Consider the following 23,936-nt stretch of genomic DNA (forward strand, 5'->3'; position numbering starts at 1 on the left):
ACAGCCCTGAGAGGCAGGGCTGATCCCTCCACTCTGTAATGAGGAAACAGAATGACTCACAGAAGCTCACTAGCTTGTCCAAGGTCTCGGGACAGGATGGAGCAGGGCCCACAGTTCCCATCTGACGTCCCAGGCAGCCAGTGCGGACACTGTGATTCCAAGGGGTCAGGCCCTTGCCGGGTCCCCCAGCCAGTCAGCACTCTGGGGTTTCATCCACATGATTAGGTCTTGTTTCTGTGGGGAAGCCCTGGAGGGTGGGCCTGTGCAGGCCTGAGTCACAGTATAATGCATGATGATTCTCTCATTCATTCAACAAATATTTATTGAGCATGTACCCAGAGCCAAGTACTCTGCTAGTCCCCGGGGGGAAGCGGGTGAACAAGACAGGCGTGGTCTCTGCTCTCTGAGGTTTGCAAATGACAATTTAAAAATGTTCTTTGAAGTGGATTCATAATTGGAGGTGGTGATGAGGCTGGGCTCAGAGACTTCAAAATGACGCAGTTTAGCTGAGTGTTTTCCCGACTTCTGTCTGTGTTTGAACTTTGAAGCATCCTAGTGTATAGTCCAGAGCCCGGGAGCTCTGGCCTGGAAGGCAGAGGATGAGATCCTACTGTATAAGGTGACAAAGAGAGTTGCTGGCTCCCAGATCCTTGTGAAGCCAACCCCAACCCAGTGTATGTTTCTATTAGTGAGAAACAGGAAGCATCAGTGCTAGAGAGTCCCTCCTGAGACCCCCCCCCCCATGACCACCTCCTTGCAATGAAGGAGCGATCACAGCCTTCAGAGGCAGTGGGCCAGCCCCAGGTCCCTCAGCGTGTGGGTGCCGGAAGCCCCTCCCAACATACACAATTGCAGGTTTTAAGTGGGCCGGCCATGGAGTAGCACTTGACACACTGTAGAGTGCTGTGAAAATGCTACTGTGATTCCCATAACCTACTCTAGGACTCTGCGGGAACCTTGGCCTTTGGGGGTCATGGAGTTACTTAAGCCAAACCCTGGCTTAGAGCATTTTTGTTGGGTTGTTTATTTTATGATGGCTGGCTGCACACTATGGGGGCTGGGGCACGGATACGTCCTCTCAGGGTGGACATTTTCAGGCAGAAGTGCTTCCTCTCGTGCCCAGCGTTCTGCACGCCCTTCTGGTTTCAGCCCTTGCAGCACCATAACCATTTGCAGCTCACACCTGCAGTGGGGCAACTTAGCAGCATCGTCGCAAGGATCACCTGGGTGCTGCAGTCTTCATCCTTAACTTAGAAATGCTGGCAGAGTCTCTCTTCCTTCCCCCCATCTTCTCTTGGTGACCCCTGAGCAGCTCATGATCTCACCCATAAGCACAGAAGAATCGTGGATCATTTTGATTCCATGTATCACCTGGGGAGAAGGTGAAGGGGGGCTGCTAAAAGCCAGGCTGCAGCTGGCCCCCTCTTACCAGACAAGGGAATGTGGGACTCTGGGAAAGAGCTGTTTGCACCCTAGGGCTCTGACACTCAGAACAATTCAGAATAATCCCTGGTCTAATGACCGTTCCATCCCTGACTCTCGTTTCTGCCAGCACCAGTCCCTTATGCTCGTCCTTGGCAATGCACAATAGCAGCTCTGATGAGTGGCCAGCTTCAGGACTGGTGGCTTAGATGCTTGATCTCTCTTGGGGGGGGGGGTTCATACTCATTGATAGGAAAGGAGGCCAAGAGGGTTCATCCGGGGCCAGACCAACATTGCCATGACTTGTCACCTGAAAACCTTGGATTTCCCCTTTGCTGAGATTTTTGGCCTGTGGGTCTCAACTCTCTACCCAACTCAATTGCATGATGATTCTCCCACTTGAAGACCTGGGATTTCTGGGTGCTGAGGGCTTTTGGGGAGCTCAGGGCTTTGGAGGGGGTGGGGGTGGGCCAGGGCCAAAGCAAGTTCTGTCTCATAGCATCACCTTTTCTGCCACATGCCCCCAGGACAGTGTCCCCTCCCCAGGGTGTACACATGCCAGGGCAGGGCGCCCAGGGTCTGATCCTGTATTTCTCTCTTTCCAGGTTGGTACCACTCTTCCTGGGGATTCGGAGCTCATCACCTTCCATGGTACACACTCTTTCTTCACTGTGGGCTTTTCTTTTTCTCTACTCAGCACCTTTGAAGAGGCTCGTTTGCAAGTACCCAGTGCTAGGCACTTTCAGAGGAGGTGGAGGTGTGACTGGGTGGCCTGGGTGGCAGCTGAGCCAAGGCCGCGGGGTCACCTCTGTTTGGTTTTGTTAAGCATCTGTCTATTTTGCACCACGTGGCTGAGCCTCTTAGGTAGCAAGGAGCACCCTGCTGGGTCACTCACTTGTTCATCTGTTCATCAGATGCTCACTGATGCCAACCCCTTGCTTAGTGTCATCGTGTGCCCGGGGCTGAGACAGGTGAATTCTCTGCCCTTCCTGCCTCCCAGGCCCTTAGAATGTGTGAGCTGAGAGCTATTATTAAAAATTAGTCATAGCATAATACACCAAGCTCTAATGAGGGAAGAACTGGGAGAGCTCAGGAGACCTTTGCTTCAGAGCATTCGTGAACACCTGCGTCTCCCAGGAAGAGCTCTTTAGAAATGCAGACCCTCGGGCCCCACCCTGCATCTCCCTAATGAGAACCCGCATTTCACCAGGCCTCTTGGTGTAAGTGCAGGGAAGGGTAAGGAACGCTGGCCTGGAGGGCTTGATTGGTCAATGTCCACATGTTCATGGCTACCCATGGCAGCTTCTCGGGGACATCAGACAGGCCAGGAGGCAGGGGCCTGGAGGTCACTCTGGTTCCCCTTGACCCCACATACTCTGAATGGCCACGTCCCCCTTTTGGTTGAGGAGTCTGAACACTTGTAGCTTCAACAGTAGGTCCTTCCCTACCCCCACTACTCGCCTCTGTCTTGCTCCGGTCACCCTGCCTTGACCATGTCTGACCCTCTGGTTCTCCTGCACTTCTGCTTGCTGAGTCCAGCCTATTTCCAACCTTGTTGCTCAGATCCTACGTGAGGCTCTCCTTTCCCTTGGTGCCCAGTGGACCTTGGGGAGGAGGAGGTGGAGCTGGATTTTCCCTCTCAGACCCCCACTTGTTCCTTTGTCCTGGGGGACTCCCCTGGGAGGAGGGAGGACAGAACATTCTGGATGTGATGGTGCTGGTGGGTGAGTGGTTGTCCTTGGGCTTCCTGGTGGAGGTCACTGCTCCCTCAAGGCAAGCAGCCCTGACAGCGTAGTGAGCTCATGGTCTGTTAGTCCGTTTTCCATCTCTGGATGAAATACCTGCCATGAACAGCTCAGAGGAGGAAAGATTTATTTTGGCTCACAGTTTCAGAGGCTTCAGTGCATGGTTGGCCAGCTTTGTTGCTCTGGGCCTGAAGTGAGGCAGAACTTCATGGCAGAAGGATGTGGTGAAGGAAAGCTTCTCAGCTTATGATAGCTAGGAAAGAGAGAAGGAGGAGGAGGAGGAGGAGAAGACAAGGAAGAGGAAGGGGAAGAGAAGAAACAGAAGAGGAGGAGGAGGAAAGAAGAGGAGAGGAAGAGGAAGGAGAAGAAGGAGCAGCATCCAGGGACAAAATATAGACCACCAAGGGCATATCCCCAGTGACCTACTTCCTTCAGCTATGGCAGCCTCACCTGCCTGCTGTCTCCACCGCCTCCCAGTAGTCCACTCAGCTATCCATGGATCAGTTCGCTGATGAGGTCATGATGCGATCACTTCCCAGAACCCCTTCCTCTGAACGTTGTTGCATGGGGAACAAGCCTTCAACACAAGTGCTTTTGGAGGATACTCCGGATCTAAACCATAACACTGTCTGGTGTCACCTCTGACTACTGTCTCATCAGGGACAGTGGTGTCCCGTGTCCCCACTGCTCAGTCCCTCAGTCTCAGGTAGCTCCCCCAGCACTGGTAGGACCTGGGGAGATGTGGTACACCTCCCTGCTGACCCCCATCAGGCACTGTCCCACGTCTGGTGCCCATAGTCCTTACCCCCATGGGATCACTTCCCTTCCCAAGACCCCCTTCTCTGCTCCTCCCCTACCAAGAGTTGAACGAGAAGGCTGGGATGTGAGGCCAGTGGTGCTGAGGCGGCCCTTCCTGTTCTGGCTGGCAGGTGCGTCAGGCACAGCTGGTGTTCGTTCTTCCAACTAGCATCCTAGTCCCCCTTCTGGTCTTCCCTTATCCCTCCTGGGGGAGTCCTCTTCTGCTCCCCACACCTCCAGACTGCACAGGCCCAGATGGGATGAGCTTGGAAGGTTTATTAATGTTGAGTCTCAGTCTGTGTTCATGAAACGGTGCAAGGGAGAATTCTTTGCAGCCCTTGCTGGGCTCCTGTGGTACCCATTGCCTCTCCACGATAGCAGTTATTGCATCCTGCCTGTGTTGCTATGAACTGGGTCCGTCTCCCCAGCCGGCTTCTCGAGGTTGGGAATTGGGTCTGATGCAGCTGCCTCTGCCCTTTCCATCTGTAGTGAAGGTTTTTATGCCTGCCGATTTCTCAGCAAACCTGTGTTTGTTTGAGTAGACTCTGCTAAAAGGGCTCAGTTGGAAAACTTGTCTATGCAAGACTTTAGGTAGAATAAAGGTGATTTTTCCCCTTAAATGCACGTGTGTTTGGTGGCAGGTGTTAAAGGAGAGAAAGGATCCTGGGGTCTTCCTGGCTCAAAAGGAGAAAAAGGCGACCAAGGAGCCCAAGGACCACCAGGTATTGCAACTGTTGTTCTTGGTCTTGCCTTTGATTTTTCTTCCTGAGAATTGCAGTGGCATCACAGAGTAAGGCGAAGGCCATTAGCACCCTGACCATAAGCTTCTCTGAATTCTGGTAAGACCCAGTCGTTGGCCTGGCATATCCAAGATGGAACACTGTCAAGAAAAACTAGAATTCCAGTTATTCATGTTTTATATGCAAAATGAAGTCCAGAGAGTCCCAAGGATTTGTCTGGGTGGCTGGGCCCAAACTGGGGCCATAGCTACCTCCAAGTCCAGTACCAAACCAATTAACTAAATCAATGCAGGGTCACTTCCTCTAGGAAGTAACCATGTTTACCATCTGAAAGGCTCTTGTTTTGAGGATTGTTTCTTCTTCAGGTCCTCCAGTGGATCCAGTGTACCTGAGACATTTTCTGAATAGCTTGAAGGTGAGTATTCTCTACTCAGCACCTGGCCTGTTATCTCAGTCTGTTTCCTGTTGCTATAACTGAATTCCACAGATTGGGTAATGTTCAAAGAATAAAGGTTTACCCAGCTCAGTGTTATACAGGGTTGGAAGTTAAAGAGGCCGCACCTGTCTTCTTGCTGGTAAGGACTCTGCAGAGTCCTGAGGTGGTCTAGGACACCATATAAAAATAAAACAAAGCAGGCTCACTTTCACAACAAAGGCACTCCTAGATGATCCATTAGTCCATGAATCCAGAGCCTTCATGACCCACCTCCAGATGCCATTAATATATGATTTGGGGAATTAAATTTCCAACACATGGAAATCATAAGAGCCTGTGTTTCCAGTTTCTTGGGTTTATGTTAGATACAGTTCATCCCAGCCCTACTGAAATATTCCCATGTTCTCTCTTCCAGGGGGAGAATGGAGACAGGGGGTTCAAAGGAGAAAAAGGAGACTCTCATGACAACTTCTTTGCGCCTGGGCCTCCGGGACTGCCAGGAAATCCAGGCCTGGTTGTGAGTAGTGGGCCCTCCATGCCATCTTCCCAGGGACTTGGAGCTTTCCTGAGGCCCCCAATATGACCAGGCAGCTGGAGAGTCAGGGGTCAATTACAGGACTACAAGCTGGAAAAAGGGCCCACTCTCCTTGCCTCTTGCTGATTGCAAGGGAGATAGGCTGAGGCCCACGAAGGGAAGGAGTGCCCCAGGCCCTGGGCAGTTAGTTACCCTCCAGGTGCCGCCCACACTACCTCACTCACGCACATGGTGAAAATTCCATTATTGGTAAATACGTCAGCTAATGGAAGCAGAATGGAAGGTGGTGAGGGTCATGTTTTTGGAGAAAATATTATTTCTACTCAAGATGGAATTTCTAGATAAACTTGTGCTTCCTAGGATAAGAGTTTTCCAGGCTACAGAGAGATAATTAGATTTTGCCTCCCCTCCCCACAACGAGAATATGACCAGATTATGAACCTTGGGGACCAGAGTATTGACTTTGGCCCCAGAACTCACTATGATGGTAGAACCAGCAAAGCTGAAGCCTGGGGTTCCACTTCTAGCTGAACCCCTACTTTGCCTTGTGATTTAGGGCAAGTCCTTTCCCCTCTCGAAGCCTCATCTGTGAAGTGCAAAGGCCCAACAAGATGCTGGGGGAGGGGCTTCTGATTCCAGGGCCCTCTCATGGCTTTGAACATAATGACTCTGCTGCTGCTCCTTGGGGCCTACACTGTCTGGAACTGTGCCCCTCCCTGATAGTGAACAGGGACAAGAACAGCTGGAATTCACTGACTTCTTACAAAAAAGCAGTAGCCGGGACTTCTGGAGGTTAATGGTCTTTCCTCCACTACTGTGTGTCTGCCTTGACAGGGACAGAAAGGAGAGACTGTCGTCGGGCCCCAAGGACCCCCAGGAATTCCTGGATTGCCTGGGCCACCTGGCTTTGGAAGACCTGGTGCTCCTGGGCCACCGGGACCCCCTGGGCCCCCAGGACCTCCAGCAATCCTGGGTGCAGGTTCGTATTGTGAGTGGTGCCCTCGTTCATGCTGCCCCTACCATCGTGCTGAGGGTCACCCTCTGGGTAGCATGTCAGTGCCACACCATCTGACAGAGGGCTGTTTCCTGGGTGGAGCTTTCTTTCTTTTCTCTTCTAAAAACTGAAGTATAATTCACAGAACAAAACTTCACCCATTTAAAGTGCACAATTCAGCGGTGTTTAATATAGTGGCAAGGTTGGGCAGCCACCCCCACTGTCTGATTCTAGAACATTTCATCACAACAAAAAGAAATTTTGTACCCGTTAGCAGTTACCTGCCTCTCCCTCCAACTGTTCCCAGATCTTGGCGATCACTAATCTTTCTCTCTGGATTTGTAAATGGAATCATATACTCTGTGGCCTTTTGGGTCTGGCTTCTTTTACTTTACCATAGTGATTTCAAGGTTTATCCATGTGGTAGTGTGTATTAATACTTGGCTCCTTTTTTTGACCAAATAATATTCCACTGTAGAATACACATTGATTGGGTTTATTCATTCACCTGTTCATGGACATCTGAGTTGCTTCTGCTTTGCAGCCATGATGAATAATGCTGCAATGAACATTTGTAGACAAAGTTTTATGCATATATTCAGTTATCTTGGGCATATTCCTAGGAATGAAATATCTGGGTCTTGTGGTAACTCTATGTGTAATTTAAAAAAAAAATTTAGTTGTTGATAGAATTTTATTTTTATTTATTTATATGCACTGCTGAGAATGGAACCCAGTGCCTCACACATGCTAGGCAAGAGCTGTACCACTAAGCTACAACCCCAACCCCTGTGTTTAATTTTTTGAGGGATTGCCAAACCATTTCCAAAGCACCCGCAATTTTTTGCCTTCCTACCAATAGTGTATGAGGGCTCCATTTTCTCCTCCTCTTCATGAACACTTATTATATCTTTTTATTGTAGCCATCCTAATGGGTGTTGGGTGTATCCATGGTGGTTGTGGTCTGCATTTCCCTAATAACTAATGATGTTGAGCATCTTTTCATGTACAGCAGAACCTTCCCATCTGTGTTGTCAATGCCATAGGGAGTTGACCAGCTAAGGACCAGTGTTGATCGTAACCCTCAATGTTAAAAATCTATTCATCCCTTGGAGCCTCAGTTCCTCAAAGGCAAAGTGGCTGAAATTAAAGAAAACATCAAAAATGTCAGGCATTTTGCTAATCACTTTACTACAGTGTTTTGTTGAAGTATCACAACAACACTTTAAGAAAAGTACTAGCATCCCCGTTTTACAGGTGAGGAAACTGACACCCAGAGGCCTTAAGAAAACTTTCCAAGGTCATAGAGCCAATAAGTGGCACCAACAAGATTAGGACTCACATTAGAGTATCTCCAAAGCCTACATTATTTCTACCATGCACATGGTGGAAAATAATGAGTTGAGAATTCCTAATCTGAACCCTAAATCTGAAATGTTCCAAAATCTGAAATTGTGACTACTGACATGACGGTACACAAAGAAAATTCCACATCATGAAACTGTTTAATGTACAAAAATTATGTAAAATATATAAATTACCTTTAGTCTCTATGTATAAGATGCACATAAAATAAATGGATTTTTTTTTTTTTTTTTTGGTGGTGCTGGGGATTGAACTCAGGGCCTTGTGCATGTGAGGCAAGCACTTTGCCAACTGAGCTATATCCCCAGCCCCTAAATAAATGGATATTGTATTTAGACTTGGGTCCCTTCCTCAAAATATCTCATTATGTATATGCAAATACTCCAAATTAAAAAATAATCTGAAACCGGAAACACTTCTAGTTCTAAGCATTTCAGGTAAAATGCTCAACTTGTAGCAGCAGTAACATGATTAGCATGAGTGTAGGAGTTTTTTGTTGGTTGGGTTGGCATGAGCCAGGTGTGGTGGGAGCACATCTGGAAGAGACCACAGTCTGGACCATAGGGAGAGCTTTACACAGGAGGTGACCTGGAGGTTGGGGCTTTGACTTAGCCTTGGCTCTCTTGGTTGTAAGCAAGAAACCTGACTCAAAGTACTGCTCAAGCAAAATGAAAATGTATTCCCTGTGAAAGAGAAAATGAGCACTCGCTTCCTGGGTAGGGAAGACAAAGCACAGCCAGAACCAAGGAGGAGCCAGGATCCCTGCAAGAGTTCTCTAGCCCCCCTGGTTCAGCCCTTCTCTGTGTGCCAGTTTCACGTGCCTCACCACAGACCACATCCTCTGAGCTGAGGGAAACAGGGTCACTGACAACTAAGAGCTTCCAGTGTCAGCTAGAAATCTTGGTCTTTTTCTAGTTTGAAAAGTTCCAGGGTGGGGCAAGTCCCAGGGAAGGATTCTGATTGGCTCGTCCTGAGCTAGGAGCCAATCATGAACCAATCACCTGTGACCAGGAGGTAGAATCCTGAGACTGTAGGTTTTTCTGGAGGAGGTAAAGGGGGGGGGACCTCCAGAGAAGGTGACGAGGACATTGGTCCTGCAAAGAAGGTACTGTGTGGATAAAACCAGAGGTTTTCACACAGCCTTGAGGGATGAACAGGAGCTGCAGGAGGTGGAGGCAAAGGAGTGTGGGATGCAGTCTGTTGTCCACAGAGTATCACCCCAGTGGACCCCAAGACACCTTGCTGCACTGAACAAGGAGTGCCCCTCTCCTAATTTATGGCAAGTCACAGTTTAAAATACACTTTCAGGAGCTGAGGTTGTGGCTCAGAGGTAGAGGACCTTCCTAGCATGTGTGAGGCACTGGGTTTGATTCTTAGCAGTGCATATAAATAAATAAAATAAACAAACAAACAAATAAAGGTCCATCAACATCTAAAAAATTTTTTTGAATACACTTGCATAGTCATTATCCCATGTAATCTTGCCAGAAACCCTAGAGGAAGATGGGATGGATATTATAAATTTCATTCCATGGATAAAGATACTGAAGCTCAGAGAAGAAACTTACTTGCTCAAGGTCATGCGTACTAGTAGGAGGCTTGGTTGGGATCCAGATCCAAGTTCCCTTCTGACCTCTGCTCTAGACACTTGTCTGGATGTTCAAGTTCTATATTGGAACACAAGGCTTGCTTGCAATAACTTGAAACATTGTATACAATAATTTTACTTGAACTTGCAAAAACATCCTTAACTCTGCCAAGGGTTTTGCAATTTGGGGCAATGGGTGTGAGGAGCTGACCGGGGTTGAAGAACAAAGGAATAGCTGAAATAACTTTATATTGGGTAAAACAAGGGCTTTTTGGTTGCAGAATTATGGACTCTTTAGCCTTGGTTCTCTTCGTTGTAAGCAAGGAACCTGATTCAAAGTACTGCTGGAGGATGTGCCTTAGGAATTTTTCATCCCACTAACATTTTTTGTACAATTTGTGTGTGTGTGTGTGTGCGCACGCGCTGCAAGTAAAAATGCACATGTGCACCCACGTTTTTTGTTTTTTTTTTTTTTTTTTTTGAGGAAGAGGGAAGTAGCCTTGATTTGACTTTTAAGGCACTGTGACTCTTCAAAAGCTAAGAATCCGGTCTAATGCTACATAATCTACAAAGCACATTTCTAGTCTTGTGTTGCCTCTTGTTCTTGCCAGAACCCAGTGAAGAAGAGATGCCTGTTTATGTCGCAGAGTTGAGGAAGCAGCGCGGGAGGGGTGGGGGGGAGGAGTGGGGCAGTAGCTTGCTGTTTGTGCAGTGCTGCACAGCTGGGAAATGACGACCCAACCCGGGGCTTGGTCTCTGTCTCTTGGCCCCAAGGCCTCCTGTTACTGCAGTACCTGGCCTCTTCCCATAGCATAGCCCCTCTCTTCCTCTTTCTGAGCCCACTTCCTCTATTTAAGGTCATGTGCATGTCTCTTGGGTGAAATACGTTGTATGAATCAGGATATTTTTGGATGCAAATGACAAATCATTCAACTTAAACTGGCTTTTACAAGTAACAACAAAAGGATGTATAAACCTGAAGAGTCCTAGGCATGGCTTAAACCAGGGTGACAGGGAAGACTCTCAGGTCTTCCCCAAACCAATCAAACCTGTTACATGCAGGGTCCAGAGCACCAGGACACAGTTGCAAGATGGGGCATCTTGTGGCACTGGAGAGGGCTGTGAACACTGACTGCAGGTGATGAGCAGACCCCTGGGCCATTTTTCAGAGAGTGTGTTTTTTATTACTTCTCTTTTCTGCTTTGTTTTAGCTGTGGCCCTTCCAGGTCCGCCTGGCCCTCCAGGACAGCCAGGGCTTCCAGGATCCAGAAACTTGGTCTGTATCATTATCAGTGTGTCATCATCATTCCACTTTGGATGGGTTTACACTGCTCAGGGGCCTGGCATTCCTTTTATTTTGGAATTAACGACTCCATGGCCTTAGAATTGGTGCAATTCCACAAACAATAGAGGACAATTTGTTATCTGTTCAGATGAATGAAATTCCAATGGCTAGATTATTTTGCAGCTTCAAAGTTTGCTTCAAGATATGCTCAATGGCTGTCTAATCTTTGGCAATTTTTGAGACAGAAAAATCACCATCCCCTGTTTTCTTTTTTAACTTTTTTTTTTTAATGTGGTGCTGGGGATCAAACCCAGTGCCTCAAATGTGCTAGGCAAGTGCTCTGTCACTGACTTAAAACTCCAGCCCATCCAGCCCTGTTTTCTATCATGTATTTGATATTGTAACTACTAAGCTAGGGAAAAAACTGAGACCTAAGTGTAATCCCGCACTTGCTTGTATTTCTTATTACAAAGGAAAGTAAATTTGAAATTCATTAAGGAGTAGCATGGAAGGACACCATTTACTAATGCTAGTGCCATCAAGAAGCATGAAAACAAGTGGAAATGGCTAAACTCACTGACAATTTTGCTAATGCCCAAACCCAACAACAGAGACAACTCTGTTATATCTTTGTACTCATAGAATATTATCTTCTGTGTCGTATTTCATTTATTATAATTTGGGTTTCAAAGTAATACATGTTTTTTAATCAAAAAGAATGCCTATCAGTTATTAGTGAAGCTGTAGATTTCTATATGGCACAGTCGCCTTTGTATTGAATTCAAGGAATGTCTCCTGTTTGGCTTTATAAAGAGGTCAGTTTAGCTGGGCATGGTGGCGCATGCCTGTAATCCCAGTGGCTCAGGAGGCTAAGACAGGAGAATTGTGAGTTCAAAGCCAGCCTCAGCAAAAGCAAGGCACCAAGCAACTCAGTGAGACCCTGTCTCTATATAAAATACAAAACAGGGCTGGGGATGTGGCTCCATGGTCAAATACTCCTGAGTTCAATCCCCAGTACCAAAAAAAGGGGGGGGGGCGGTCTCTCAAATTGTCCACTGTTTAATGATAACATATTAATATTTAATACCACATTCTAATGATAACAGCAGTGTTTGGAATTTAAAATGATCTGACAGGTCACTGCGTTCAGCAACATGAATGACATGCTGCAGAAAGCACATTTGGTCATAGAAGGGACATTCATCTATCTGAGGGACAGTGCCGAGTTTTTCATTCGTGTCCGAGATGGTTGGAAAAAATTACAGGTAATTCTTAAAACGCCTTTAACAAATACCCTCTAATAATAATAATCTACTCCTCTAAATACTGTTTTTCTGGTTCAAAGATAGGCAGTTTCTAATTGATGTTTCATTTTCAATGTACTCTTTTCCTTTCAGCTGGGAGAACTGATCCCCATTCCTGCCGACAGCCCTCCACCCCCAGCACTTTCCAGCAATGTGAGTAGCTTCTGTGCCTTGCTGCTTGCCTCTGCATTCATCAGCAGTTCCCGAGTCCCCCTTGGTATCCAACAGCCAGCTCTCCAAACTCTAAAACAGCCAGCTGAGCATGCTTTAGCATCTGGTGGAAACCCAGAAGTTACCAGGTGCCAACAGAATGTTCTCATGTTCTGTTGTGCAGGGAGAACTGGCTGGAGACCTGCTGTTCCTGCCAAGCAGCTGCATCTTTCTGGGCAAGGGCCTCCCCTCTCTTAGCTTTGGTTTACTCAGTTATTGAATTGGCTAGGCATTCAGTGATTGACATAAGCTTTCATTTATTCATTGATTGGCATAAACAATCACTTATTTAATTTTTTTATACTGTCTGCCTTACAATAACATGAGTAACTGACATGATTCATTTTGAAGCCCTGTTGCATTCCCATGAGGCAACTACTGCCATCTTCACTTTGCAGATGATGAGGCTTTGAAGATGTGACTTGCTCTACTAAGTGAACCTATTGGCTGTTAAGCATGGGTCCTTTGCTTCCTCGGCTCAGTGCTCTTTTAAAAAGTCTTGAGGGCATCCTCTACTTTTCTGAAGATGACTGTTTTTATTTGACCATGATACTCTCAGTTAAGAGCCAGTTAAAGACAAAGTCAGGCTCTTTAAAGTATCTTCCCAAGAAACGTTGAACTTGCACCTCACTGTACTCTGAAGAACAGATTGAATGCATATTCTGAACTGTTTGTTTTCCTCTTTTATGTAACAGCCATATCAGCTCCAGCCTCCACTGAACCCTATTTTAAGTGCCAATTATGAGAATCCTGCTGTAAGTACAGTTCAAATACTGATTGTCTACATTGTGCTAGGCCTGGGCTTAGTACATAATTTTTACTAATCAAGAAGCTTCTAGACCAGCAAGAGAGGCCAATAAAATAGACACAATTACAATACAGTGTAGGTATTTGTTTGGATGAGGCAAATACAAGATGCTGGAGTTACAAGGAAGGTCAAACATATCCACCTAGAGTTCAGGAGTGAGTCTAGTGGGGGAAAGAGTGGGAATTCCAGGAAAGATGCAACAGAGGGAGTCAGGGAAAGTGCTATGCATTCCTATAATTGCAAGTATTTTGGTCTGGCCAAAGGAATAATAAGAGTTCAAAGCAGAAAAGGGAGAAGTTAGTTTGCGGTCGGCTGAGAGCTAGTCATCAAAGGCCTGCAAGCCAAGATAAGGACTTTGACTTTTTTTCTGTAGCAGTGGGGAACTAGTGATGGATTTAAAGCAGAAAAGGGGAATGATAAGATTGGCATTTCAGAAATTACCCTGGTTACATTATGCAAATGGACCAGAGAGGGTAGAAACCGGCATTCAAAGACCATTTATGTGGCTCCCGTATTTTCTGAATGGGTGTCACGACAGTGAACATGTGGGAGAGTGGGCAGGCCAGAGAAACATGAAGGAGGCAGGAGTGACTAGTGTGGTCTCCAATTGGACGTGGTGCAGTGAGGATGGGAGAGATCAGGAATGAGGCCCAGGTTTCTGCATGGATAATCAGGTGCTCCTAGGTCCCTTCCCAGGGAACACTGGCACTGCTAGGATGAGAAACCCTCCTTCTATTCCTTGGCTAATTTAAATTAAATTGGCATCCACTTTCATTTATTCAATGATTGTCATAAACACTTATTTAATTTTTGGTACTCTCTGCCTTATAAGAACATGGGTATCTGACGTGGTTCATCCTATAGGAGAGTCATGGAACTCTCTTGCAGGAAGTATAACCAGACTTGGGGACTCTTGTTCCTGCTGTTCAATCTGCTTTACTTTCTCCACTGACCTCTTCTGCAAGAGTCCTTCCCCACCTCCCCTCCAGCCCTCTCCAATACATAGACAAAAGTTGCATGAGCTTGCATGCAGCTCTGGGTTGCTGCGACATTTGTCGTTGCTCCAAGTCTTTTGATCTTCTGGTTGCAATATCCAACACCACATGACTCCATTCAGAGTCTTGGGAGAGATAGTCTCTGGGGTCTCTCTTGGGTCAACCTACCATTCTCAGTCCAATCAAAAGTGGCCAGGAAAATGAGGTCAAAGGCCCCACACCACTGCTTTTAGTGGGGCAGTGTCAAAGACCAGGCAGGGACTTGAAGGACACCAGAAAACTGCTTCCTGCAGGGCCACTATCACCAGGGAGGAATGCACTTGAAGAAATACGGTGAGGTGCTGACAGGACACCCCAAGTAGAGATGACCAAGAGGGAGTGGGATATGAAGGTCTGAAATCTGCAGTGGGATCTGGTCCTCAGTAGAACTTTGGCAACCATTATGGGATGTAGGGCTCCTGAAAGAGAAGCCAGACGATGAAAAGGACTTGGGCTATATAGACCAAGACCAAAAAGAAATCAAATGAAGAAATATGAAAAGGAAACTGAAAAGCCATGGCCAGAGAGAAAGGAGGCCTAGCCAGGGAGTAGCCATCAGAATCAGAGGATGCAGGAGGCACATAGAAAGAACTAGAAGGTGTCCTTCAAATTTAGAAAAGCAAAGCATTTCCATAACCAACAAGATCCTCTGAGAGGTGAAGGAAGAGAGAAGGGAGCACATGTTACCCTTCAGAGAGCCTCCAAAAAGTGAGGGCAGTGATTAATGGATTTTTGAGATAGTATTTTGAAACTTCAAAAGTTATGCATATTTATTGTTGTAAATGTTGACGATTTCTAGAAAGGATGAACAAAATAGTAAATTACCTATAATTTTGCCAAAACTACACCTACCCACAAAATAGTCATAACATTTTTGATTGTTGTAACTTGGTTGTGTACACAAAGGTGAAAACGATACATTACAAAAATGTTCCAGCAGTTAGATAAACACATACAGGTGGGCACAAGCCCCCAGCCCCACCATTCACAAATGACCATAATGCCAGACCTCTTTTGGTGTGTCTCCTTAAAGACAGAGGAGAAGGAGGGTTTAGAGGTGGACAGAGAAGCCCTGCACCTGTCCTGCACCTTTCTTAGGTGGCCCTTGGTAAGAGGGAAGACTTCCTCCATCAAAGCCTCTTGGGACTGCCCTTTGATGTAGCGCCAGAAGCCCTCTGGGGAGAAGGTGACGTGTTGTAGACAGCTGTTTTTGTCACTGTGACCAAAATACCCAACAAGAACAACTTAGAGGAGGAAAAGCTTATTTGGGTCTCACAGTTTCAGAGGTCTCAGTCCATAGACTCCGTGACTCTGGGCCCCAGGGAGGCAGCATGTCATAGGGAAGGGCCCAGCAGAGGAAAATCGTTCAGCTCCTGGTGGGGTCTGGAGAGAGAGAGGGGGGAGGGGGGAGGGGAGAGAGAGAGAGAGAGAGAGCTCACAGGGAAGATGCACCCTTCTGGGCACATCCTCAGAGCCCAGCCTCTTCCAATCACGCTCCACCTGCCTACAGTTGCCACCCCGTCAACCCACTTAAACTAGGATGGATTGATTTGGTCACAGCTCTCATAATCCAGACGCTTCACCTCTGACCACTCCTGCATGAACACAGGAGCTTTGAGGGGAACACTTCATTTACCAACAGTAATGTGATGAGACCACAGTGCCCTCGCCTTGGGTGCCAGAGAATAAGAAAGACAGTCCCAGATGGTGAGGGCATCTGAGCACCAAGCTGTGTGTGGGATGAGATTTGAAGTCTGGTGACCCAGAAGTGATCATGATGGGCACCTTGTTGAAGCCCCTTCCCCATCCTAATGGTTGGGTGTGTACACATTAAATGCTCCTTTTGGGAGGCTGGCTGGGAATCCTCCTTTACCACTGGGGCCCAGTGGGAGTGGACCCCCATCTAGCATGGTGGTGAAGGCAGAGCAGGGAGGAGTACCCAGAGGCAGAGTGGGGAGGTGGCAGGGGAGAGCGGTGGCAATCGGAGGGAAATGTCCAGAGAAGGGCAAGGATCGTGTGGGCCGTCTGGGTGCTGTAGCTCAGGGCCAGCTGGCAACTTGAAAAGCACTAGAAGGCCAGCTGGTGACACGGGTTGCTGGGACATGCAGAAGCTTTGTTCAGAACTGAAAGGTAGCACAGAGACGGGGAGAGAAACACCAGCCCCCTCCTGCCCCCTCACGGGGCCTGTTTTATGTCCCTTGACTTATGATATTGAAAAGCATTCCCCTTCTTTGATGATTTGAGCCCCAGTTCTACACCAGCCCTTCCCAGCTCTACGGTGCTGAAATGAAAGTGAGTCCCGATACGAGACTGAAGAGCTAGCGGGGGACGAATGTTCCTTGATCATGGAATGTATTCCCGAGGGTTTGGCAGAAAGGGCTGGGAGAGAGGGCAGCTGAGGATGCTGAGTTTGGGCAGAGGAAGTGTGGGAGGCTACAGAGGGGCTTTATTTTTGGCTGTTGAACAAGGTGGCAAGGATGTAAGGCTGGAATTGCTCTATGACCCCTACTTTCCAGAAGGTACCATCCAAGCTAATCAGTCTTAGTATAAAGTCACGTCCTTCCCTTCTCAGTGCCTTTCCCCTGGCCTTCATGTGGTCCACTCCAGGCCTACCCAGGAGAAGGAAGGATGGGCAGGTAGCAGGAAGCTCTAGGGTCCAGGACCAAGGCCACGTTAGAGTCCCTGTTGAAGACTGAGCTGGGGTGAACACAGAGCTCTCAAACATGTGGTCCACAGGTTGGATGCAGATCTCAGGAGTGCTTTAATTGGTTTGAGCGACTTTTGGGTTTCTTTTCTCATTTAAGGAAAACATTTCCAGCCCAGACGGCTGTTCAGAGGGTGGAAACAGACTGCTCTGGAGGCCCTGGCTCTCCTTCCCTAGGAACTACAGTCAGCCTCCTTGACTGTCCAGCTGATTGTGATTGCCCTGTCGGGCAGAGAGAGACTGGGACGACCTTTGACCTGGGACTTACTTCCCATCTGAAGAAGGCTGTGGTCTTCAGGACCAGAGCTGGCCATGGACTTGGAGTTTGCCTGCAATTCTAACTGCCTGTCCTCTCTCTCTCTCTTTTTTTTTTTTTTTCCAGCTGCATTTGGTTGCTCTGAACATGCCATTTTCTGGGGACATTCGGGCTGATTTTCAGTGCTTCCAGCAGGCCAGAGCTGCAGGACTGTTGTCCACCTTCCGAGCGTTCTTATCTTCCCACTTGCAAGATCTCTCCACGGTTGTAAGGAAAGCAGAGAGATACAGCCTTCCCATAGTGAACCTCAAGGTAAAAATCAGCACTGTCCTGCTGCCTATGGATCCAGCGGTCTCCAGAGGGACCAAGGCAGTTGCCATCCCATGACATCAATCATGGTTCAAAGCCCATTTCTTTTACCAATTGTCTGTGGACAATCCCCTCTCTGGACCTCCGTTTAACTCATATTTACAGTGTTCCTTCCTGCTTGAATGGTCTGTGGCTCTTAGGGCAGACAGGAAGAAGAAGAACCTCCTCATTTAAATAGTTTTTTGTTTTTTGGTTTATAAAGTACTTTGTATCTATTATCTGAATAATAATGGAAATGGGCATTGCTCTTTCCCAGTTTGTCAGATGAGAAAATTGAGGCTCAGAGGAAGAAAGTAGTTTGTTGGAAGTCACTAGGAACTACAGTCAGCCTCCTCGACTCCTGTGCTTGGGGCTCTTGGTTCCAACCAAGGATGCTTCTTAGGGCATCTGATGAGTACCTCCAGAGCACAGATGGGGACACTGGTTCCAAGGCAAAGGCACTTTGTCCTAAGCCCTGGTTTGGTGCTGTGTGAGCACCTAGGCTATCAAACCCTGGCAGACCTTTCACCACCCCATTTGCTGGCAAGAAGGACCTCATAGGATCCCTGAATTATTCCATGGAGATAGCTGACTCCTCTGAGGCCGCAGAGGGACAGCTCTGTTGCTGCTCACACACATCCTGATGACTAACTAGCTCTCCAGAGTTCTTCAAGACACTTTGGTCCATGTAGCCCCAGTTTTCCATTGTGGAGCCTGGAGGCTGGGAGCTCCCATGTGGAACTTCCATGTCTGCTGACCCAGGTCCTCTTCCACCACCTTCCCCGCTGGGGTGACCGGCATTCTTCAGTCAGTCCACTAGTCCAGGCTCTTTCATTCAGGAAGAGGACTGAGATTCCTCTCCACATCACCTTCAGTGGAAGCCCCCAGATGTCTCCCCCGAAAGCCTGGCCCAAATTCAAAGCTCAGTACATATGCATACACATTTTAAAATAACAGTAAAATAAATCCGTAAGCCAGACTTTTGTTGAGGAAGAGATTTTCACACGCATATAATAAGAGAAATTGCCTCATGAAATAGGACAATAGACCCAGAAGGGTCCAAGGACGAATTGTAAAAATCAAACTGCATACATTTTTGAGTTCCTACTCCATCTAAATTCTGGAATTGGGGTAGGGACCTCAGTGTGAAGTGGTATGTGGACTTTGAAGAATGAGTGAAAACTAGTCCATTTGCAAGTCAATGGTATGTTTCATGCTTCTAATGTGCCGTTTTTCTTCACAGGGCCAAGTACTTTTTAATAACTGGGACTCAATTTTTTCTGGCCAAGGAGGTCAGTTCAATGCACATGTTCCAATATACTCCTTTGATGGTCGGGACGTGATGACTGATCCTTCTTGGTAAGCAGGGATGGGCCCTGTTATGTGGTACCACAGACATGTTAGGCAGCATTCTAATGGTAGGATGCCTTTATCAACTGTCCCCCTGGGTTACTGCCAAGGTCAAGCCACAATGAGACAGCTGAGGGTTGTGGAGAAGGCTCTGTCCTTGGAGCCAGAAGACCTGGGTCCAGTACCTCAATCCGAGACCATGGGCATAGTGCTGTTGCTCTCTGAGCCTGACAAATGGACAAGATAGCCATATCTATACCATAGGACTGTTGTGCAGATAAAATGAATGTGTGTGCAAACACATCGTGCAGTGGGCACTTAGAACGTGATAAGTGATGTCATTCTTGGTGATCTTATAATTCTATACTGTGAATTACAGTCAGTCTGTGCCAACTATGTGTGCTTTTCAGATTAGAGCAACTCAGCCAGGCTCTCCTCAGTGTCTCCTCTATATCAGGGCCTGCCGGGCCTGGAAGGCACAGTAATAAACATACATGGCCCCTGTTCCAGGGCTCCCAGTCTGCAAGGGAAGACAGTCCCAAGACTACACTATGCTTGTAGAGGGATTATTGTGACTATAAACTGGAAAGACAGATATGATGATAAGAACATAGAGGAAGCATTTTCTCTTAGGATTAAGAATCCAAGAAGGCCTCCTGCAAGAGGAGGCAACACTGGGCTTTGAAAGATGAGAAGGAGTCACTGGTCTAAAAATGAAAGCAAGGCCACTCTAGACAAAGGGACCTCGTGAGCAGTGGTTCAGATTCATTTCACAAAAGCTGGGTACAACTGGATTAGAGTGTGTTCAGAAGGTAAGAAAGCATCAGGAGGAGATGGAGAGGTGACCTGGCATAGACCACGGAGGGCTAAGGACTTTGAGGCCATTCACTAGACGTATGCTAACTTGCTTACGAAGATGTGTCAGTGAAAAAGTAACATGACAAAATTACATTTTAGGCCCCAGAAGGTCGTTTGGCACGGCTCCAACACCCATGGCGTCCGTCTTGTGGATAAATACTGTGAAGCATGGCGAACTGCGGACATGGCAGTCACAGGATTCGCCTCCCCACTGAGCACTGGGAAGATTCTGGACCAGCAAGCATATAGCTGTGCTAATAGGCTCATCGTTCTGTGTATCGAAAACAGTTTCATGACAGACGCTAGGAAGTAGTGACCTTTACAGTGATTCTTAAAATGAGTTTTCCAGTTTTTCTTATGTGAAGAGTTGACACTGAAATCAGAAATGTTTAAATGTTGTAAATATTACAAGTTTTTTTTTTTAAATTACACATTCGTTCACAACAACAACCAAAGAAAACGTACCTCAATACACTCAAAATGGAAGACAGAAAGGACTCTGATCAAAGACAAAAATCTGATCCATATATTGGTGCTAGATTCTGCAGTGACCTCCGTGCAGTGTAAATACAATCCCAACAAAGGTTAAGAGCAGGGTGAAAGCCAGAGGCTGGGGCATTTGCCCACTGCAACCTTCAGGAAATCATGTCCTCTTTTAACCATGGTTGTTGAGTGTAAGATGTCCTTCATGTTTTCCTACAAAGTTAGTAGTGTTTAGAAATGTTACCCCTTTCTAAGTTATATGCAAACCGAATGCTTTATTATTTCATTTACATCCATCATTTGCAACTGCTGTTCATACAAAGAAACAGAACTGGCTCAAATGCTCCTGTTGTATTTTCTTATAGTATCAAATTTTAATGGATTTTTCCCTATAATATTATTGCCATCGTGCTGTAGGAATTTTATATTTTTACCCAATCACATTTTAGTATGGCATCTGTTTATATAACTCTGACTTGCTGGAAAAGTTGAAGCTCTAAATTATCTGAAACTAGAAAAGAAATAGCACATAATTACTACCTTTCCCTTGGTGTCCTTCCTCCCCGTCCCCCACCACTGGTTTTACGACTTCCGTTTGGTAGTTCTTGAATTATAACTGCAACTGAAACAAACAGGTTCACAGAGATGAATTTTCTGAGAAACGTACATCTTCGTGCTGTATTCTTTGACTTTTTTTTTTCCATGTAAGTGAACATAAAAACATCTTTTCCAGGCACTTTTGTTCTGTTTGGCTTTTTCTCCCTAGTTCCTTTATTCTTCACCACTGATGCAGAAGTGACCTGGAGTGGATTTGCTAATCCTGTCACTGCCACTTGTGCTAGCCCTCAGGCGGTGATCAGAGAACTGAAGATCTTCCCATCATGCTCATCTGCCCCTGCCTGTTGTCTCCCACTTGTGGGGCTGGAGGCAGAAGAGCCCCAGAGTGGGAAACAGGATGGGCTGTGATTCTGCCCCAGTCCCAGTGTGTGACTGTGGACATGGTGGCCTCTGTCACAAGGAGATTGGGATGAGGCAGGCATAATATTGGCTCCAGTTACTACATATCAGACTTATGAGAGGTCCTGTTTGCTTTAGTTAATAACTCTGCAGAGGAAGTATGTTGATCTGTACAAGTGAAAAAAAAAACTGCTGAAGCTCCAGAACTTACTTGGTGCAGGTCCCATACCTGGTGTGTGGTGGGGCTGGTTTCAGACTCAGCGTCTGTCTCACTCCAGTGCCGCAGTCCGGCTGCAGCAGAATAACCGGGGGGGTGACGAATAACTTCTGTAGATTGATACAGCAGGAATGGAAGCCGTTTATTGTAGGACAACAGAGCTATTTATACATTTTGCACAGCTTATCTTAATTAGCATAAACTAGATACATCAGTCAACCAATAAGGAATCTCAACACTTAATGGCTCGCTTTTGTTACTTTTCAAACCACTCCCTCTGGCATTTTGCCAGGCACCATCCAGACTTGTTTATGAACTCTAACATTTCTCTGGCAAAATACCACGAGTTATTTTGACTTGTCTACAGACCTTAACACTCCAGTACCCAAGAGCTTCCCAAGGAACCGCAGTGCAGGGTTGCCTGTTTGCCTCCTCCCAGCTCCAAGTGTGTGACGCTGGCTCTGGTTTGACTCCTAGGAGAAATGTCGTCACCAGACAAGAGGCATGCTGAGATACTTCCTCCTATTCATCTGGACTGGCCCAGAAACTTGGCAAAGTGAATTCTCCCTCATAGTCCTTGATATAGAAAGGAAATTTAGACAAGAGAAAAAAAAAGCGGGGGCAGCCCAGAATCTCAATTTAGGGTTTTACAAATGGAGGCACAGTGAGATTCTCCCTGATATGTCATGGAATGAAGACGGCTAGAGTTGGAACTTGGGATAGATGGTTGAGGATCAGCTCACCCATGAGAGGGGGTCATTCAGTGGATGGTTTTGAATAAAAACCCCATGGGGACAGAGGACCGGAGGCTTAGCAGGTCATGAAGTACAGCAGCCATCCATTTTAGTGACAGCCAACATGGCCCAGGGCTACTGGAAAGGCAGGTGGAATAGGATTTGGGGGTGGAGCCAGGGAGAGAGGAGACCCCCATAAAGGGCATTGAGGCTCATGAACTTGCCTCTCAGCCTTCTTCCAAACCCCCTCACACACCCAGGCATCAATTCCTGGAAAGGACCCCTCAGCCCTGCACAGACTCAGAACCCTGTGGTTGACCCAGGGCCTTGCTATTCAAACATTTTCCTGAACCTGAGCTCTCCTGTCACATGCCAAAGGCCATAGGCCTGGTACCTTTGTGGTCACTGAGGTAAGCCACACAGGCTCCTCTGCTGTGTGGTTCACACCCTGCCCCATCTCTGCAAGGTCTTGATCACTGGGTCTAGCCTGTTTCTTCCCACTGCACTGCATCTGTGACACCCCCACTCCCCAGAATCTGCCTCCCTTTTCTCAAGCTTCCAAACTTCCAAAGATTTTTTTTTCCATGTAAGTGAATATAAAAACATCTTTTCCAGGCACTTTTTTTCTGTTTGACTTTTTCACATCTGAATCTTGTCACCTGACTAAAATACCATGGCGAAGGGTGCCTCCGCCTTCCCTCTACCCCTTTGCCTACAGTTGGGAAGCTGAGGAGCACTCCCGGGCGGCAGTGAAGATTTAACACAGTATTTAACGTGCGCAGGCTGGATGTCTCTTGGACTTGCTCTGAGTCCGTATTGCAGAACCCCAAGGTCTGAAGGCTGCAACTTCAAGCTTCCAAAGTCTCCTGTCTAGTGACAGAACTAGGACAAAAGTGACTACCAACTCATAATCAGGAACCAGAGCCCACGAGGAGGCAATCCTGGATGGGGCAAGGGGACCTGGAAGCTATGGTTGGTGGGGACAGAGTTTATGAAGGAGAAGGTCCAAGAGAATTCCCCTGCCAACCTGGATTTAGCCACATGGTGCAGCCTAAAGCAGAACTAGGAAAACAAGAAAAATAGACCACAGGAGCCTGCCTTGAATTTCCCGTATTCTCTAGACCTTATGTGGCTTGCATTGTGTCACGACTCTTGAAGGGATGTATGTAAAAAAAATTCTGGGAACTGTCAGCAACCCAGTATAGCTGAGTCTTAGACAAGATGGTTTGTTTTAACCAATGAAGGAAATACCCTCAAATTAACAAATCAAAAAAAAAAAAGGAAGAGGAGAAGAAGGAGCAGGAGAAGGAAGAGAATGTATTATCTTCAGGGTGGGGGATGCAGAGACTCAAGCAGTGTGGTCATTTTGTCTATCTGGGTGTGTGTCTGCCTACCTGCCTGTCTCTCTGCCTTGTTTGCTTCTGCTTTTGTCAGTATCTGGTTCCTTCCCTCCGACAGAGGACAAGATTCCTTCAGGGGTGTCAGGGGTGATTGCAAGCTGTTCCCTGCATATCTTACCCCACCACCCCAGAGTGGCCACAGAGGAAAGGGAAGGCTTCCCCTCCCCTCTGGGATTGCATCAATTCCTGGAAAGGACCCCTATTGGTCCCATTTGTGCTGTGTGCCCAGGACTGATTGGCAGCTGCACTACAGAAAAGAAATAACATCTCTGCCCAAAATGCATGGAGGTTTCAGTGACCAGAAAACAGAGCACAGAAAGTTGAGAATATTTAAAAAAAAAAAACAAAACAGATTTCTAACACAC

General features: G+C 47.0%; 1 protein-coding gene across 1 annotated transcript in view; it reads left to right on the top strand.

Moving 5' to 3' along the window:
- Col15a1 (collagen type XV alpha 1 chain) overlaps positions 1-20,999 on the top strand; it is a 110,232-nt gene extending 89,233 nt beyond the window's left edge. Inside the window, exons 30-41 of the mRNA XM_078047873.1 lie at positions 2,028-2,073; positions 4,607-4,687; positions 5,071-5,120; positions 5,557-5,658; positions 6,511-6,655; positions 10,835-10,899; positions 12,045-12,173; positions 12,306-12,365; positions 13,118-13,177; positions 17,351-17,536; positions 18,816-18,931; positions 19,880-20,999. Coding sequence (XP_077903999.1) covers positions 2,028-2,073; positions 4,607-4,687; positions 5,071-5,120; positions 5,557-5,658; positions 6,511-6,655; positions 10,835-10,899; positions 12,045-12,173; positions 12,306-12,365; positions 13,118-13,177; positions 17,351-17,536; positions 18,816-18,931; positions 19,880-20,093 — 1,254 coding nt within the window. The 3' untranslated portion in view covers positions 20,094-20,999. The remainder of the gene's footprint in view (positions 1-2,027; positions 2,074-4,606; positions 4,688-5,070; positions 5,121-5,556; positions 5,659-6,510; positions 6,656-10,834; positions 10,900-12,044; positions 12,174-12,305; positions 12,366-13,117; positions 13,178-17,350; positions 17,537-18,815; positions 18,932-19,879) is intronic.
- The last annotated feature ends 2,937 nt before the right edge of the window (positions 21,000-23,936 follow it).

This window comes from Ictidomys tridecemlineatus, chromosome 4 (genome assembly GCF_052094955.1).
Source record: "Ictidomys tridecemlineatus isolate mIctTri1 chromosome 4, mIctTri1.hap1, whole genome shotgun sequence".
Lineage (NCBI taxonomy): Eukaryota > Metazoa > Chordata > Mammalia > Rodentia > Sciuridae > Ictidomys > Ictidomys tridecemlineatus.